General features: G+C 39.1%; 1 protein-coding gene across 1 annotated transcript in view; it reads left to right on the forward strand.

Annotated features, from left to right (window-relative positions):
- The first annotated feature begins 10,913 nt into the window (after positions 1-10,913).
- The window catches only part of ANK2 (ankyrin 2), a 279,598-nt gene continuing 274,042 nt past the window's right edge, over positions 10,914-16,469 (forward strand). Inside the window, exon 1 of the mRNA XM_087962977.1 lies at positions 10,914-11,595. Within this exon, the coding sequence (XP_087819103.1) occupies positions 11,521-11,595 (75 nt within the window). The 5' untranslated portion in view covers positions 10,914-11,520. The remainder of the gene's footprint in view (positions 11,596-16,469) is intronic.

Raw genomic sequence — 16,469 nt, forward strand, 5'->3', positions numbered from 1 at the left:
CAGGCTGGCAGTCATCAGCTGCCTTCAAACTCAGACAGGCAGTGAGGCAGGGGAGTTTCTGGAACCGGTTCCCAGCCTGCGCATGCGCAGGGCTACCAGAAGACAAGAACAATTGAGAAAGCAGGGTCGACTCAGGAGTTAGGCCACACCTCGGAGATGATTGGCCCCTCCCATAAGACATAAAAGAGAACCGATTACCTTTTGTGAAGGAAACAATTGTTAGACTTTATCTGGACATAAAGTTGCTATGTAATAGGTGGAGAAATGTTTAAGTACTTTGTCAGGAATAAGCTAAGAAATAAGTTTTGGATTTGGTGCAGACAATGCAAATACTAATTTTGGTGCTAAACTAATGAAGGAAAAATTAATTCTTTCTGCAGAATAAAAAAAAGGGGCTCTCAAAAGTATTTGCAGTGGTGAGTGTAATCCACACTATCCAGAAACTACTGTTGACAGGCTCTCCTTGATATAGTTTCTGTTATCAAGATTTACAAGTACTTTCATATTTATATCAGTAAAACCCATATGAGTGAAAGAATTCAGTAATTTTATTCATTTGGATTATCACAAGATTTCTGTATATACAAAACTTGATTGGCTTTTTTCTGTTTGCAGTGGATGATAAAACTCTTTCTAGGTCTCAGTCTCATAATAATTAATCCCAGCAACAACTCTTGGGTTACTTGATGATCTTTGTGTTGAAATATGGTTCTCAATAGCCCTTTCTATTTAACAACACAATAATGGCAACAAAACTTTCAAATTTTGAGACATCCTTATGCTCACAATTATCCTAACCCTAACAAAAATGATGGAAATAATTTTTTAAAAATCCTCTGCTTCCAGCCATTATTATATAGTTATAGTACCTTATTATTATGTTAAGCAATCATAACCTTTTCCCGATTTACATCTTTTAATGAAAGAACAATAGTTAAAAATAATTCCAGAGCAACAGCATTTCAAAGTATGCTAACATACGGAATTATTTAGCTCCAGATGAAATAGTCAATAGTTTTTAACCAGCTTTCCACAACTTGGAGTCCTGAAAATATACAGCTTCATTTCTTCTAATTCGTAGCAGTATAGCCAGAACCTAATAGGAGGGCTTAGATTATTGAGCATAAGAAAGGGCAACAATGATTTTCTATTATAAACTGGATTAAGTATTTAGAGTATGTTTATTTCTATATACCAGTACTTCTCTATCCTTTTAACATATACTACTCCTTTTGGGTCTATAGCTGGCCTACTGGAAGACAAAATGAAAGACTAGTTGAAGTTTTTATCTGATCCAGTAAAACTTTTTTTATGACCAATTTTTAGTATAATGGCAACTGGTTATTGTTTGTGGAAAATAATGTGTCTCCTTCCTCTTGTGGCCAATTCTATTATTCTACTTATTTAAAATGTAGCTTTTTTAAAATCGAGTTCAACATCTGATGATGCCAGATTGTGCAACAATAATATAGAAGTGATTTGTCATTGTTTTCTTTCAAATTCCCTGCCTGGCCTACAGCAGTAGAATTCCCTAGGGATTGGCCATCCAAGTACTTCACTTAATTTTTTCAGTGTCTGCCAAGATCAGCTAGGTGCTGCAAGTTGCTTGGATAATAATAATTTAAGTAAGTGTTAATTCAGCTATGCATTTCAGAATGTTAGATAAAGGATTTCAACCAAGCAGCCTGGGAGGTATTCTGAAGTAAATCCCCTGAATTTTGTGACCTTTACCACTGTCTTTAACTAGTATTTGTTCCCTTCCAAGGAACTTTTATGTTATCCTAATAGACGTCAATCAGCCTTAGCTTAAAATCTTCTTGCACAGAACAAGATTTGGACTCGGGGACCTTTCAGTCTATCATATCAACTTTTTAGGGCCATAAAGTGGGATGTACAGGTTGTAGTCCTCAGTTTACAACCACAATTGACCTCAGAACTTATGTTTCTAAGTGAGACATTTGTTAAGTAAGTTTTATCCCATGCATGACTTTTCTTGCCACATTTGTTAAGTGAATCACTGCAGTTGTTAAATTAGTAACAAGGTTGTTAAATTAATCTGGCTACCCCATTGGCTTTGCTTGTCAGAAATTCACAAAAGATGACCACCTGATCCCAGAACACTGCAACCATCATAAATAAGAACCAGTTGTCAAGCATCCGAATGTAAATCCCATGACCATGAGGATGCTGCAAAGGCCATAAATTACTTTTTTCAGTACTGTTGTAACTCTGAACAGTCACTAAATGAACTGTTGTAAATTGAGGACTACCTGTATACATGACAGGAATGCTGGGCTTTTTTTCCTCAGAATATGCTATTTAATTACACCAGGCTGATCTAAATTGCTTCTGAAAAGTAATTTAATTTTAGAACCAGGGTGCACTTCCATTTTTCAATACAGATAAATCATGCTTCAACAAGTTTAGACATAGACATCCCTTCCTGTTCTTATCTCCAAATTATGGTTCAGTCTTAAATTGTCAAAAGTTGCAAAAGGATTAGAATATTTTCTCTACTTTATTCCAACACCATCTAATTTAAATCTGTTAGGTTATATTATCCATTACTTTAAACATCAGACAGCTAATTTGTTTGGGTGAGATTGGAGGTGTTTTATGGGAACATGAACAGATGTAAGCATGTTATGGATTTCTCAGAACTTAAAAAAAAGGATTGGGTGTTGGGGGAAAACTATAAACATCTGTACACTCTTTATCAGAAAAATATGCAACTCTCCTATACATTTTAAGGATAGTTAGCAAGAGCAAAAGAATTAAGAAAGCTTTGCCCTAGCAACAAGAACTAAGTGGGTTCTAAAAATGACAAATATCTAGTCAGTGGCATTTCTGTAATATCTCTTTTCTCTTTCAATAAATCTGATTTTACAAATGTCTGAAAAAATCTTTTTTTCTCTTAGTAGGGTTTGATATGTATCCCTTTTCTCTATAATCAATCTTTTTTTTCCATAGTCTTTGATTTCCCCATGAACGTATTGTTTTCTGAGCTTATTTAATATCCATGATCTCCCTATCTTTGTTTTTGAAATCAACTTTCCAACAAAGAGATAACGGGAACAGTCACTAATTTATTTGAGAATGGCCATTTTGCCTAAATGTAAAATTAACGTAATTTCACTTATAAGTAATAAAATGGTTGGATAACTCTTTACTCCAATAGTGAAAGAAGTATATTTGAGAAGGATAATTACAGTAGTAGATCATTTTGATATATATGCTTTTAAAGATACAGACCGCCCATTTAGCATTTATATTCATGACAGGTAGCATACAGGAAGAAATAAATAAAAAATAGAGTTTGAGGGTGAAGGTTTGTTCTCTGAGCTTGTAGGTTGGTTTCCAAATGTGTTGTTAACAGGCTAGGTAACAGCTTCAGCAGGGTTTAGGGGATGCCAGTGTTGTTCTGTTTATAAAGGCTTTGTGTGATCAGTAGATCTTGTAATGATGAGATCACGTCAGGCCAGGGTTGCATCAAGTCAGGGTCTTGTGATGAGTCTCGTGATTGGTCAGGTGTAGGTGTGTCAAGTGAGGATCCCAAATCGAAGAAACAAACCACCTACTCAATAACATATTCCCTGGGATTAAATTCAAACACAAAGAAGAAACAGGCTACAGTTTACCATTCCTCGACATTGATATAAGGAGACTAGACAATGGAGAGCTGGAAACCCACATCTACTGCAAACATGGACCAGATCTTCAGCTTTGCAAGCAATCATCCCACCACACACAAAAGAAGCTGTGTCCAAACCCTCTTCAGAAGAGCCAGAGCACACTGCAGCACCACAACACTAAGAAAAGCAGAAGAGAAACAGCTGCTTGACAGTTTTCTCCATAACGCCTATTTGAAAAATGTGTTCTAACACACAGCACCCAAACCACAACATACCACACAGCCAACCACCACAAAAACTAACCCTACCATACCTGAAGATGGAATCATACATTCACAGATTATGTTTGATACTTGCTGTTTTTAATAAGAGAGGAATGTCCTATAGGAACAGACTTTCTGATCAAGTGGTTTAGTTAAGAACTGATTCCTAGACTCAGAAACCCGATTAATTTCGAAACAGCAAGGTACAATTTTTTTTATCAAAAAGGGTAAATTACTTCATTATTCACAGAAAAACAGAACCAAGAGCATCTTATTCCCAATAGTGTTTATAGTACCTTCAAAATTTGATTTATTTTCTGCCTTTTTTAATCCTCAATGTAACTTCAGAATTAATTTGATATATATAGATGGCAATAGGTATCTGTAAGTTATAGTTACTATGATGTTCTGCTTATGGTTGGGTTTTGTTGATATGGGTGAAATTGCAATCATATATCACTCTTCACCAATCTGGCAATAAATCCCATTTCATTAAAATATAGGTCTGAGAATTTGCTGAATCTATTAAAAATTAAGACATTTTAAGACAATTAAGACATTTTAAAAGCCCCATTAAGTTAAAAAGAAACCTCATGTTTACTATTTGGTCTATGCAAATTGATTTTACAGTAAATGTATTTACATGTCAGTATTTCTTCCCCTTACCTCTGTTCCTTGTCATACTACTTCCTTGAAGTTCTAAAAGTTAAATCAAAATGGTATTACAAAATAATACAATTCACAAATAACCGTATGAGCCTAACCTTGAAAATAAAGCAATATCCATAGCATATCTGCATACTAATATCTGTTGAACCAGGTGAATTATAGCTTAATGTAAAAATAAGTAGATGCATGAAGGAATAACCTTTACAACAGAGAAGTGGGGATTTCTTACACTGATTAAGCTAACCATTAAATTAAATCAGAATAAGTTCATATAAAAATCAGCATCATTACCATTTTAAACACACATATCTACACCTAATATTTCTTCCTCCATCTGTTTTCCCCATGAGGTGTGAGTGAGTGACTAGTCCAAAATCGGCTGGTCCACATAGACTTCAATGCTCAGAATTCTGGCTGGGAAATCTGGGGGTTCCATCTTAAAGTTGCCAAGGTTGAGAAACACCACTTTAAAGAATGGCAGCCCATAAAGTATCCATTACTAAGCCCATATTTCTTGGCTCACTTTCCTACAGAAGCTAACTCAGTTGGACTTCATCCTAATTAAGGCTTCTCAAGATCATGCTATCAATCTTCATATAGATTTTATTTTTCAAAATCAACAGGAATCTGTCTCATTTTAACATTTAAATTTCTCAAACCAATGTCCCAAAACTGTAGCTAATTAACTCTTAATGGGGAAGCCTTGCTGAAAGACTTTTTTAAAAAAATCAATATTAGCAGCATAGTTCTATTAATAGACGTTCAGAACTAAGTCCCTCTGCATTCAGTGGAACTGGTGCAGATAGAAATATTATACAGAATATACGGAATATTTGCATTTATTAAATTGATATCTCACCATTCCTCCAATGAACACATCTTTGTGAAGTAAATTGAGTAGAGCTACAGTTATTACCTAGAGTCACCTAAGGCAGGGGTTCCCAACCGTTTGGACCTTAGGGACCACCAAACTCATAATTTAAAATCCTGTGGATCACTAATATGAATTTTGACCGACGGTGGCTTGCTGACATTGGTTAGAGAGAGAGAAAGAGATCTGATCTAACCTTGGAGGGCTGGTGGTGATATGCTCTCTCTCTCTCTCTCTCTCTCTCTCTCTCTCTCTCTCTCTCACACACACACACACACACACACACACACACACACAGAGAGAGAGAGATCCCTCACACACACACACCCTCCAAGGCAGCCATATTCCTAACCTGCTTTTCAGCTCCTTTCTCAGGGGGGCAGGGAGAGAGAGATCCGATCTAACCTTGGGTGGGGTGAGAGAGAGAGAGAGAGAGAGGGTATTCCGCAATTGGTAGGAAAATGGGTGGGGGATTTTCTTGCAGCCACTTTCTGCACAGACCCTGGGAAAATCCCCCAAAAAGTCTGCAGGAAAATTCCGCACCCTGTTTTCCTACCGATCAATCATTCTTTATTTGGCATCGCAGGATACCATTTCCAGCTCCGTTTTCAGGGGGAGAGAGATACACTTTTGGATTCATGCAAGGAAAGCAGAAGCAGCAGAAGTCTTTCTTTCTCTCCCCCCAAACTCTGCCAGAAATGAGTCTTTGCCAACGCAGCAGGATGCCTTGCAGGGCCCTAAAGACTCATTTCTGGCAGAGTTTGGGGGAGAGAAAGACTTTTGCTGCTTTCCTTGCGTGCAGCCAAAAGCAGAAGAAGAAAGAAGCAGAAAGAAGCAGCCTGGTGGCCAGGCAAGTTTCCCCCCTCTCCCCATACCTCGTGTTGTTCCGACACAAGCCTTGTGTTCCCGCGGACCATGTGGGCGACGCAGCCTGGTGTTCCCGCGAGCCCAGATTAATTGCTTTGCGGGGTGCTCTGGGGATGACATTTCTCTTTGGACCACCAAAATTTTCTCACGGACCACCAGTCGTACGCAGCCCACTGGTTGGCGACCACTGACCTAAGGAGTTCTTGCCACGTATAGTTAAATCAAACGGCATAACAACAATTGTACTGTATATTGGTATTGAAAAAGCCTTTGAAAAGATGAAAAGGTAAGATGAAGGAGTAAAAATGGTTAATATCAGTAAAACATTAACTGTGTTATGTAAATATCTTTTATGCATGAAATAACTTGGCAGTAGATAGTAATGATGCAAGTGTTTTATAGACTGACAGTTGTAACATTTCACAGTAAATATGTTACGTAAAACCTGAAGGCCATTTCTTCAGAAGGAACAACTGGAGCGTGAAATTGCTTTTATGGAAAAAAAGACTAAACTAATCCAAAATAGGCTAAAACATACTGCATCTGGAGTAATATTTATATCAAAGTATTGGTAAACATTCCTGATAATCAGAAATTTGACACACCACTGTACACCTGGGTCTTATTCATTTGTTTACAATTTACTAGCCTGTTCTTCATCTTGATGGATGCCGAGTAATGTGCAATAAAAGTACAATAAAATACAATATTACAACAATTAACCTTTACTGGAAACAAAAAGCAAGAAAATTATAACTTACTGGGAAAAATAGACAAATTTAAAATGCTTTGGAAAACAGGCTGTTGGATCTGGCATTGAAGGACTAAATTGTTAATGGCAAAATTACTGCATATGCCTATTAGAGAGTTAATTCACCTCGTACTGCTGGCGCCAATGTATCCAGCAATATTTTATTCAGTGCTCATGCAGTGAAACTTCCAGCTGATACAAGTATTTGGAGATTATTCTCCTCTTGCAACTGCTTAACGGTCCTACCCCTTTTACTTCATTTTTCTCTCCCAGTTTTCTGGAATTATCAACAGAATAAAAGCAAGGAATATGCTGGGTTTAAACATACGTGTGCTCAGTACTGCTCATCTATCCATTGATCCTCTCAGATGATCATTATCTCTCTGGAGTCTTTTGCTCCATCATTTCCCAGAGACTAGGTAGACTTCGGCAACAACTCCAGCTATCTGTAACCAGCCAGTTCTTGGGTCTTGGATGAAGATTCTGTATCTCTGGGACTTTCCATCTCTTCCTCCAAGGAAGCCATGTGTTGAATTTTCTTCTCTCTCTACAGTCTGGGAATCAACAAATGCTCCACACATGCATGTCAACCTTACTCTCCAACTTTTGTCTCCAACCGCTCCCTCCTAGAACAGTTCTTAGTCCTTATTTTCTCTCCTCCTTTTCTAATTTTGGATTAGACATGGTCTACATCTGCCCCACAACAGTCCTCACTAGCAGCCAGTTCAGTTTATTGAATTGCACCTGTACTTCAAGTATTTCAAATATACCTGTACTTCAAGTTTAGAATTGTCAAGTGCAAGCAACCAGAACAGCTTTAAGAATGGATCAGATATGTTTATTGTTGATCACCAATTTGCAAGGATCTAATTTTAGACTGTCTTGTCTTTCCTTGGGAAAAGCAGATATAGACTGAAGGATTTTACCTTAAACATTTCCTCCCCCAAATGGACTCTAAACTATAATCCCTCCAAAGGGCCTCCTGTCCTTCAGCTGGTGGTCACAAAATTGAGTTTCCTTTCCTCTTTTTTCACCCTTCGCTGACTTACAGCAGTACAACAGCAGCCATTCCAGGCCATTAAAAACACAATCCACACATAGATTGCTTATCCTGCCAGATATATTTTCTTCTGAAACCACTTTTGGATATACAGATGTTCTTCATTTAATGACCGTTAGTTTAGTGACCATTTGAACTTGTAATTGAACTGTACTCACAACTGGATGTCAAAGTTCCAGTAGCTGCAGTACCCACAGGGTCACACAAATGTGATTTGGGCAGCCAGCCTATATTTCCATATGTTGCAGTATCCGGTGTCACGAGATTGTGACTTCTTCTGCCAGCTGCCCACAAAGTCAATGGGGAAGCTAACAGAAAGTCAAATGTTAGTCATGTGAGGTCTTTGCTTAATGATCCTTGGTTATTTTCTTAATGACAGTAATTAGAGACTGCAAGAACTGCTGTCACTAAGTAATATGGTAATATAACATTGCTTTTTAGTGTATTGCTTAGACATGGAAATTCCAGTCCCAATTACCTTAGTAAGGACTACCTATAATGTGAAAGTCTTGAAGGTGACTGTATGCCAAATCAGGGGGTTTTTCTTGGAAGAGTCAAGAGAACCCTAGATTCCAGATTTCTGGGTTATGATAAAAACTGATTGGTTAGGGAAAACATTTCTGCTAAGCTTGATTCTGAACCTTGCTATTTCTAAAGTCAGGGAAGTTGATTTTTCATGCAAACCTCTCCCTGGATTGATGGAGCCAGAAAAATGACATGGGGTACTAAGCGGTAATGTAGATAAAAAATTATAAATAGATAATAGCATTTAATTCCCATGGAAACACAAATAGATGACAAAGATGTAGACTTTATCAGGCCATCCTGAGAAGATCTGTTGTTCAAATCAAGTTGTATTTTAAACTATTTCAAAAAGTATATATTAACGGTCAAATTGTTGCCCAGAATATAAAGAAAACTGACAGATATGCACCTCTATCAATAGATGGGTGATGCAGATATATGCTCTGAATGAGAAATATGAGAGAGAGAGAGAAAAAAAATCAAGTGAGCTGTCTGTGGAACTGAAGCCATTTACATCCCAATATAACCAAAAGCACTATAATGACTATTGATTTTTTTAGAAACAAGATGTGATCTTTAAAAATATCTTGATCCAAGTAATTCTGGGAACCCTTTTTGCTGAACCAAGCAGAGCCAAACACTTTGCTCTTGCCTGCCTTTCTTTTTACACTTTTAAGGTTTCAATTTTAAACAGATTTAACTGGAGGTACTTTTTATTTAAATCAGAAAAATGAGACACATTTGAGACAATACCCACCTATTTGTTTATAAGACTATTTCCCTATATTAAAGCAAATATATTAAAATTTCCATTTCAATTTATCAATAACTTTTGAGGAAAAAGCAATCAACAAGCTTGCATCATCTAATGCTTGGTCCTTTCTTCTTCTTTACATCTCTCTACTTGTCTGGACATAAAATGTCCTTGCTTGCTGGCAGAAAACCCTCAAATATGGAGCCAGGTTTCTATCTGTTGGCAGGAACAGCCATTGAAATGTTTCTTCTTTGTGTTTTCATCAGCTTTGCCACAGAGGACAGGATGGAGAGGGGAAAAAAAACCTTTTATTAAGATCTGAAAATCAAAGCTCACAGGGAAAATGTGGTAGCCAGCCTAGAAGAATCTTGTTATTCTTACATTTTTCGGGGTGCTAGTTTACATTTTTTTTAAAAAAAAAAATCACATATTCTGGTCGTTTCCAGAAGCCGGTGTAAAAGACAGCTCTTGCACTTTTCCAATATAGAAAAAATCCAACCATCACATATACTACTCTAAGATTAGAGATTCCTGCCTGTTGCTTCAAAAGAACAGATGTTGCATTTCTTTGATGCTTCCATTGATGGCCGCTGTGCCAAAGGGAAACTTGAGTGATCCATTCTTTTATTTTGATATTCTAGAAAACAAGGCAGATTCTAAAATAAACTAACCCAGCAACAAAACGTTGCAACAAAATAACTGTAAAAGGCTGTCCAAACAAAACAAAAACAAAGACATGTTAAGCATCCTTTTAGATGGCCCTTAAAACCCTGTTTAAAGACAGATTTATTACCCTGGATCAGGAAAGCTCCACTTTGCTAGTAGGTTTAAAAATTATATCACACAACCCTGTCCTGCCTGCTGATGGGCTACGGAGCTAATGGGGCTTAGCCCCCAATAAATTGGCTGTGATGTCTTCGGTAAAACGTGCTTAGCTTTGGGGTGCAATCCTAGAGCCAAGGAAGGCTCCCTAGCGGAGTTTGAACCAAGCTTCACAATCAAGCTCCGGCCAAAGTGACCACTGGGGTAAAAAGGTCGCTTTAGCCTAGAATCGAAGCCTTGGGGAACCCCTAAGGTGACCTAAATAGGCTCGCTCCGCCAACCCCTCTCCTCCTTCGCTTTGGCTTTCCCTGCGACCGTCCTGCCGAGCAAAACCTGAAGCCTGGGCGGCGACCACACCTCTGCCGGCTTTATGGCGAGCGCCGCCTGGCCACCACCCTGCAAATTCGTTGAGAAGAAACGCCGCTAAGGGACCTTGCGGCCGCCTGGCGTTATTTTAGGCGGTGGGATGGGTGGATTCTTAATATCCGTTTCCACGCCTCCGCTCCCTCCCCACCCCTCCTCCTCCTCGGTTTTTAGCCAGCCGGTAAAGGCACGGCCGCAGCCACCGGCCGTATTTCAAGGCGCTGTCCATGACCTCATCGCGAACGCAGCCTCCCCTTTTCTTCGCTCCAGCTTTTCCCACTCGCTCCGCGGATGTGTGAGGGCGCGGGCGCGGGCGCGTCGCGAGGGAGAGAGAGGGAGAAAAGAGCGCTACGGTATGCCCAGCGCTAGTCTCCCTTCTCCTCTCCTTCTCCCCCGTCAACCACGCACACGCACGCGCGCAGATAAAGCTGTTGCTGTTGCTGTTGCACCGCGACCCGGAGGAACAGATTGAGCACAGGCGCTGAAGGAGCGCCACGGCGTCCGTCGCCAGAGCGCAAGGAAGCAGCAGCAGCAGCAGCAGCTGCGGCGGCGGCTGCTGCGCCTCCGACTTTCCCGGGGAAGGTCATTCCCTGACCAGTCTCGCTTCACGGCCCACGCTTGCACCCCTCGCCCCCACCCCCGCCCACTTCCTCGCAGGCGGAGGCGGCAAGCTGCGAGGAATTCGGGCGTGCTTTCTAGCCGGCTGTGCCAAGTCTTTTTTTTTTTTTTTGCCCGAGGCTGGAAAGAAGAAGGGCGACGGGTCACTGAGGAAGGTGAGAGAGACTGAGAAGGGAGAGAGAAGCCCGGCTAAAGCAGCTCCGCGCTACTTTAGGGACTAGTAGTAGAAGGCGGCGGTTGGTGGCACTTGCCACCAGGCGATACTTCCGTCGGACTGGAGAGACGAGCGGAGTGACGGATCGCAGACTCAGCCCAGGGACGGAAGATGGCTTCCCCCTCCTCCCCTGGCCCTCCTGGAGGCGGGACGTCGCCCCAATCCAGCCAGACACGCCTTCGGCAGGTGGGTGCGCTCTATGGATCCCGCGGAGGTAGAGGGTGGCAGCCGCTACAATCACCCACCCTTTTACCCAACTGGCACACACACACACCCCGCGTAAATACGCGCGCTTCCCCATTCCGGGATTCCGCTTGTCTTTACATCTGGGAAGAAGCTACCTTGCGATCGGTGGGGATTTGGGTTGTGAGGAGGCGCGGTTGGGACGAGACCATGTCGGGTGGCAACTCCAACGCTAATAATAATTCTTTAAAAGGTCCATTTCATCAGCTGAGCTGGGGAATGGAAATGACCAAGTCAGGTTTGTGCGCGCAAGTGCAAAGGAACTGACTGCTTCACCTCGCAAGGTTGTCATCGGACAAGCTTGTTGACACCACTGGTTCCCTTGTGCTATTGCACTCTGCTGTCCCAGACCCCTGCCAGACGATCACCTTCTGTTTCAGCTCCTTGCTTATACCAAATTCCTTTACGTTCCTCTCAGCATCCTCTCTTGTACCACCACATTTCATAATAATTAATGCCCTAATCCTGCCTTTCAGTCATAACAAATGAGCTTTCTAGCCTTCATATTAGTGTATCCTAAGGAGAGACTGAACTCCATGTTGTTTGCTATAGATGGGTAGCACAGAGAAGTTTTACCCTGGTAAAACCTGCAAATGTCATGTGCACGGGAACACCCAACATACAAGCTTATCTGCATTACTACAATACAGAACGCGTCCGTTTGCACAATATGCAAGATCACTAGACAACATGTTGCCTGTTTTTTTTAGTATTATTTTTCTGTAGAGGCTGATGTGCTATATGCAGGTACAGAATTTCATATAGCATACCACACAGCAATTGCTGCATCCTCCTTCCAAATGACATCATTTATCTATATAACATTCATGCACATTTGCTGCCTAGCTTAGGGATCATGCAAAATACAGTAGAGGATCCATGTATATATTTTGTCATACTACCTACACCATATCACATTTAGTGATGACATATAAAAACTTCCATTTATCTCATCAGTAAACATACATAATTCACATTACTACTGCTTTCGCCTTGCAAGCAGATATAACATTCTAGTTCATTTCTCCCAGCAAACAAAATATTGATAGCACGTCTGTCATTTATGAAATGTTACATAATGTTTAAATGTTAGGTATAAAAACCATATTTTGAAGGTGATGCAGTTTTGCCAGAGTACAGTTTCAACCAATAACCCTGGGTGGGAAGGAAGGAAGGAAGGAGGAAGGGAGGGAGAGAGGGAGGGAGGGAAGGAGGGAAGGAAGGAAGGAATGCAGGCAGGCAGGCAGGCAAATATAGCATTTAGTTGTCATAAACTCTGTGTGATAATGCAGAGATACATTCCATGATGTGTTACTGAATGATACAGAATGCAGTTTCTACTGTATAGAACAGAATAGTGCTGCAGTGAGGGTCTTTCAGGATTGTGATTTTGTATGAAAATGGAAGAAGCACTCAGTTCTACACTGCTGATTACTTGGAAAATGCAAAGGAGTACCAGTTATGTTTTTCACCTGAAATGTATTTTATCATGCATTTATAATACAAGAATAGCTACATCTCAGCCTGTATTCAGTCATCAGTAAATAATGTGAAGAATGAGAGAGATGTCATTTAGCAAGTAGCTTGAGCTGCAACATCAGCAAAGGAAACTAAAAATATTTAAGTAATAGTGCTAAAAAGTTTAGCACAATAATCTCAAAGGTTATCTGTTCATGCAATGACATTTAGTCTTTATTTATTTTAAAAATTGAGTGTTGAACTTTTTAGGGGGCTCTTTTCATTTTTATGATTGCAAATATTTTATATGTACAATTCATTTTATTTGTACATACATTTGTATTGTCTGTTAATTAGATTATGTTTTATATCTAAATTATGAGCTGAAACTACCCTTCTGTTGTCTTACTTTCTTTTTGGCTTTTTTCTTAGACTGATAAGCTGTGTCATGGATAAAGGTAATGTCTAGCTTTGTGATTTGAGAGATAATTTGGTTTCCAGTACCATCCATTAAATTATCTACAAAGAATTTGTCTGCTGTGGTGAGCAGAGCCTTGCAAAATACTATTAAGATTCTAATTGGAACCACATGGCTTTAGCAGGTCTGTCTCCCCCCCCCCCTGCATAAGGGTACCATAAAAATGTGCTATCTATCAAATTCTGAAAACAACTGTAGAACAATATATATCTATATTTGTACCATATATTAGTACTTCTTATCAAAATGTATCTGTCATATGAAAAAAATGTTAATCAAATTGTATGCTTTTAATTAAGAAACAATTATGCAAAGTGATGCATGTTTGGAATTACCAATTAATTATTTTCATTTTGTATTGTCTTTTGTGGTACATGAAACTGGAAGACATATACGTTTCAGAGAATACCACATTGCAAAGGGTTTGCTAGCATTGTTTGCCTGCCTGATCTCACTTGATATTCCAAAACTACTGCCAACTTCAGATTTAAGAAAATACACTGCCAGTTCTGATTATATCTAGATTAATTTAAAATATGGAAGATTCTGGAAATGAATAGAGATATTTAGGGTGGTGTCCATTTCCACATTCACAGGGATTATGTTTAATTTAGATTCACGAACTATTTGTTTTTCATGTAAAACCTTTATAAAATATTTGCAGTAAAATTTGTATTGTTATTCTGTCTGTTATGTGACAATAAATGATTAACAGTGTATAACTGCAAAGATTTGAAATGCAGATAGACACTATATTCAGATTGTTACTTGAATAACTAACATTTAATTCTATTAAAGGTCAAGCTGATAACTAGTCATTTTTTATTTGTTTGTCTGCTCTTCTTGTTTCAGTAGAAACTAGAAAGACTCCACGTCCAATAAGTCAGTCCCAGTTTATTTTTAGTAAGAAGACAACTGAATGAAAATTTATTCTGAGTTAGTTTTTCAGTGCTAGGACTTGTGAATAAAATATAATGAAGTTTACTGAGTTTACAGATCTTTGATGGTTGGTGTCTACTTAAGATTCATAAAGCTTACAAGAGAGTTTGTATAATCAGTAATTTTTGAACTTTATCATTCTAAATTGCTGGTAGAGGTCTGTGCATTTGAATACTACATGCATTTTTTCATGTGCAATTAATTTTGCACTTCATTAGTGCAGTATGCAGAAAATTTCAGATGGAACTCTGGATGGATCTCTTCAATATATATTGAAGTCCATACCTTGCAGTTCATACCTAGTAATGGAATGTACTATTTGTCCATTTATATTTCTGCCTCTTCTGCCTCAAGTGTGGTTGCTTCTTACATTATTATAACCTGGGAAATATTATAACCTCTTACAGTCTTGCTCCAGTGGTGAATTATTAAAAATCTGGCAATTTGTTAAAGGTAGGTACATCATCTAGTTTGTTAGGAGGTTGGAGACTAGTTAACTAGCATTCATTTAGTATAGATAAAGATTCTGACCCAAACTGGACTACTTCCAGTTAAAATAAAAGTTTTGGAACTGATTAAATGACAACACAAAATGATAACACAAAGATGGTTGGTATACCTGCTCCCAGGATAACCTGGGTAATCTGAAATTTCTTCAGTTGCTTGGCAGTGGATGACTTGTTTGTCCATAGCTGCTGTATTCTAGTTCAAACATCTTGTGTAAACATGCTGAATGACATCTGACTAGAAGGTGATTTTTAAAAAAATGTATTTCAAAGCATTTTTTACATCTTTTGGGAACAATCAATTAGAATTTCTCTAAACCCTCTCAAGATTATGAGAATCTAAAATCATTTTTCTTTGCTTTTTTTAAACCTATACCTGTTTTATAAAATAAAGTAAAATGTGTGGCTATGTAACCTTTTTTGGAGGTCACTCTATCCATGCAAACTTGTTTTGAATGGTGAATTCTTCAGGTGGCTGAGTGACAGTAATAAAGACAGCAAAATCAGATGGGTTTTTGTTCAGGAACAAACCAAGGTAGAGCATTGCTCAAAAGTGAAAGTGGAGAGATAATTCTTGTTTTTGCTTAGCTAGCTTTCGGTTGCCCAGTGTTAATGGGTGAGAATTGTGCAAGGATGACCTTGGCATTAAGGCTTTATTCTCTGTATTTGGAATGGGAATGCTTGGTAAGTGTAAGGCACACTTGTAGGCTTCATACTGAAGTTGAAGCCGGTGGCTATGGACTTGATCCGGGGGATCACTCCCAGTCACCCACCACTACTTGGTGGCAAGCGATGCATATGTTTATCTTGCTTGTTGATTAGAACAACTTGACAGCATCATCTCAATCTTTGCTTTGAATGAGACTTTGCATACGTAGAGAAGTTTACATCACAGCAGAGTGGTATTGCTTGAGGTGCTACAGTGCTGACTGGGGTGATAATCAAATTGCTTTGATAAAGATTTGTACAACTCTACATGTACAATAGCGAGTAGCAGCAGATTCGGGCCAGGTACGCAATTACTTTCACATGACATTCCTGCAAGCTGTTTGCAGAACACTGATGTGTTATGGAATATACTTAAGAAATTCTGCTCTGCATGTTCCTGGCTACTGCCTAATCTATTAACAATATAAGAGCTATCATTCATAAAGTAATTGGATAGTAAGCTAGATGCTAAGGTTTGAACTAGTTATCCTCTTTAAGAAATGTATATGTATGTGAACCTTAGCTTTGATTCCTGGTGACTCTGTGGACAAGTCCCTGCAGCTTTTATGGCAAAGGGTTTTTTTTTGGAATTGTTTGCTCTTGTCTGACTCTTAGGTCTCAGAGAAAGTGACTGGCCCACCCAGTTGGTTTTATACCAAAGGTGGGGACAGAATTCACATTCTCAGTTTCTAGACCAGTGATGGCTAACCTTTTTGGGCTCCTGTGCC

Source organism: Notechis scutatus, chromosome 4 (assembly GCF_049901735.1).
Source record: "Notechis scutatus isolate UNSWTSFEM ecotype Mainland chromosome 4, rNotScu1.2, whole genome shotgun sequence".
Lineage (NCBI taxonomy): Eukaryota > Metazoa > Chordata > Lepidosauria > Squamata > Elapidae > Notechis > Notechis scutatus.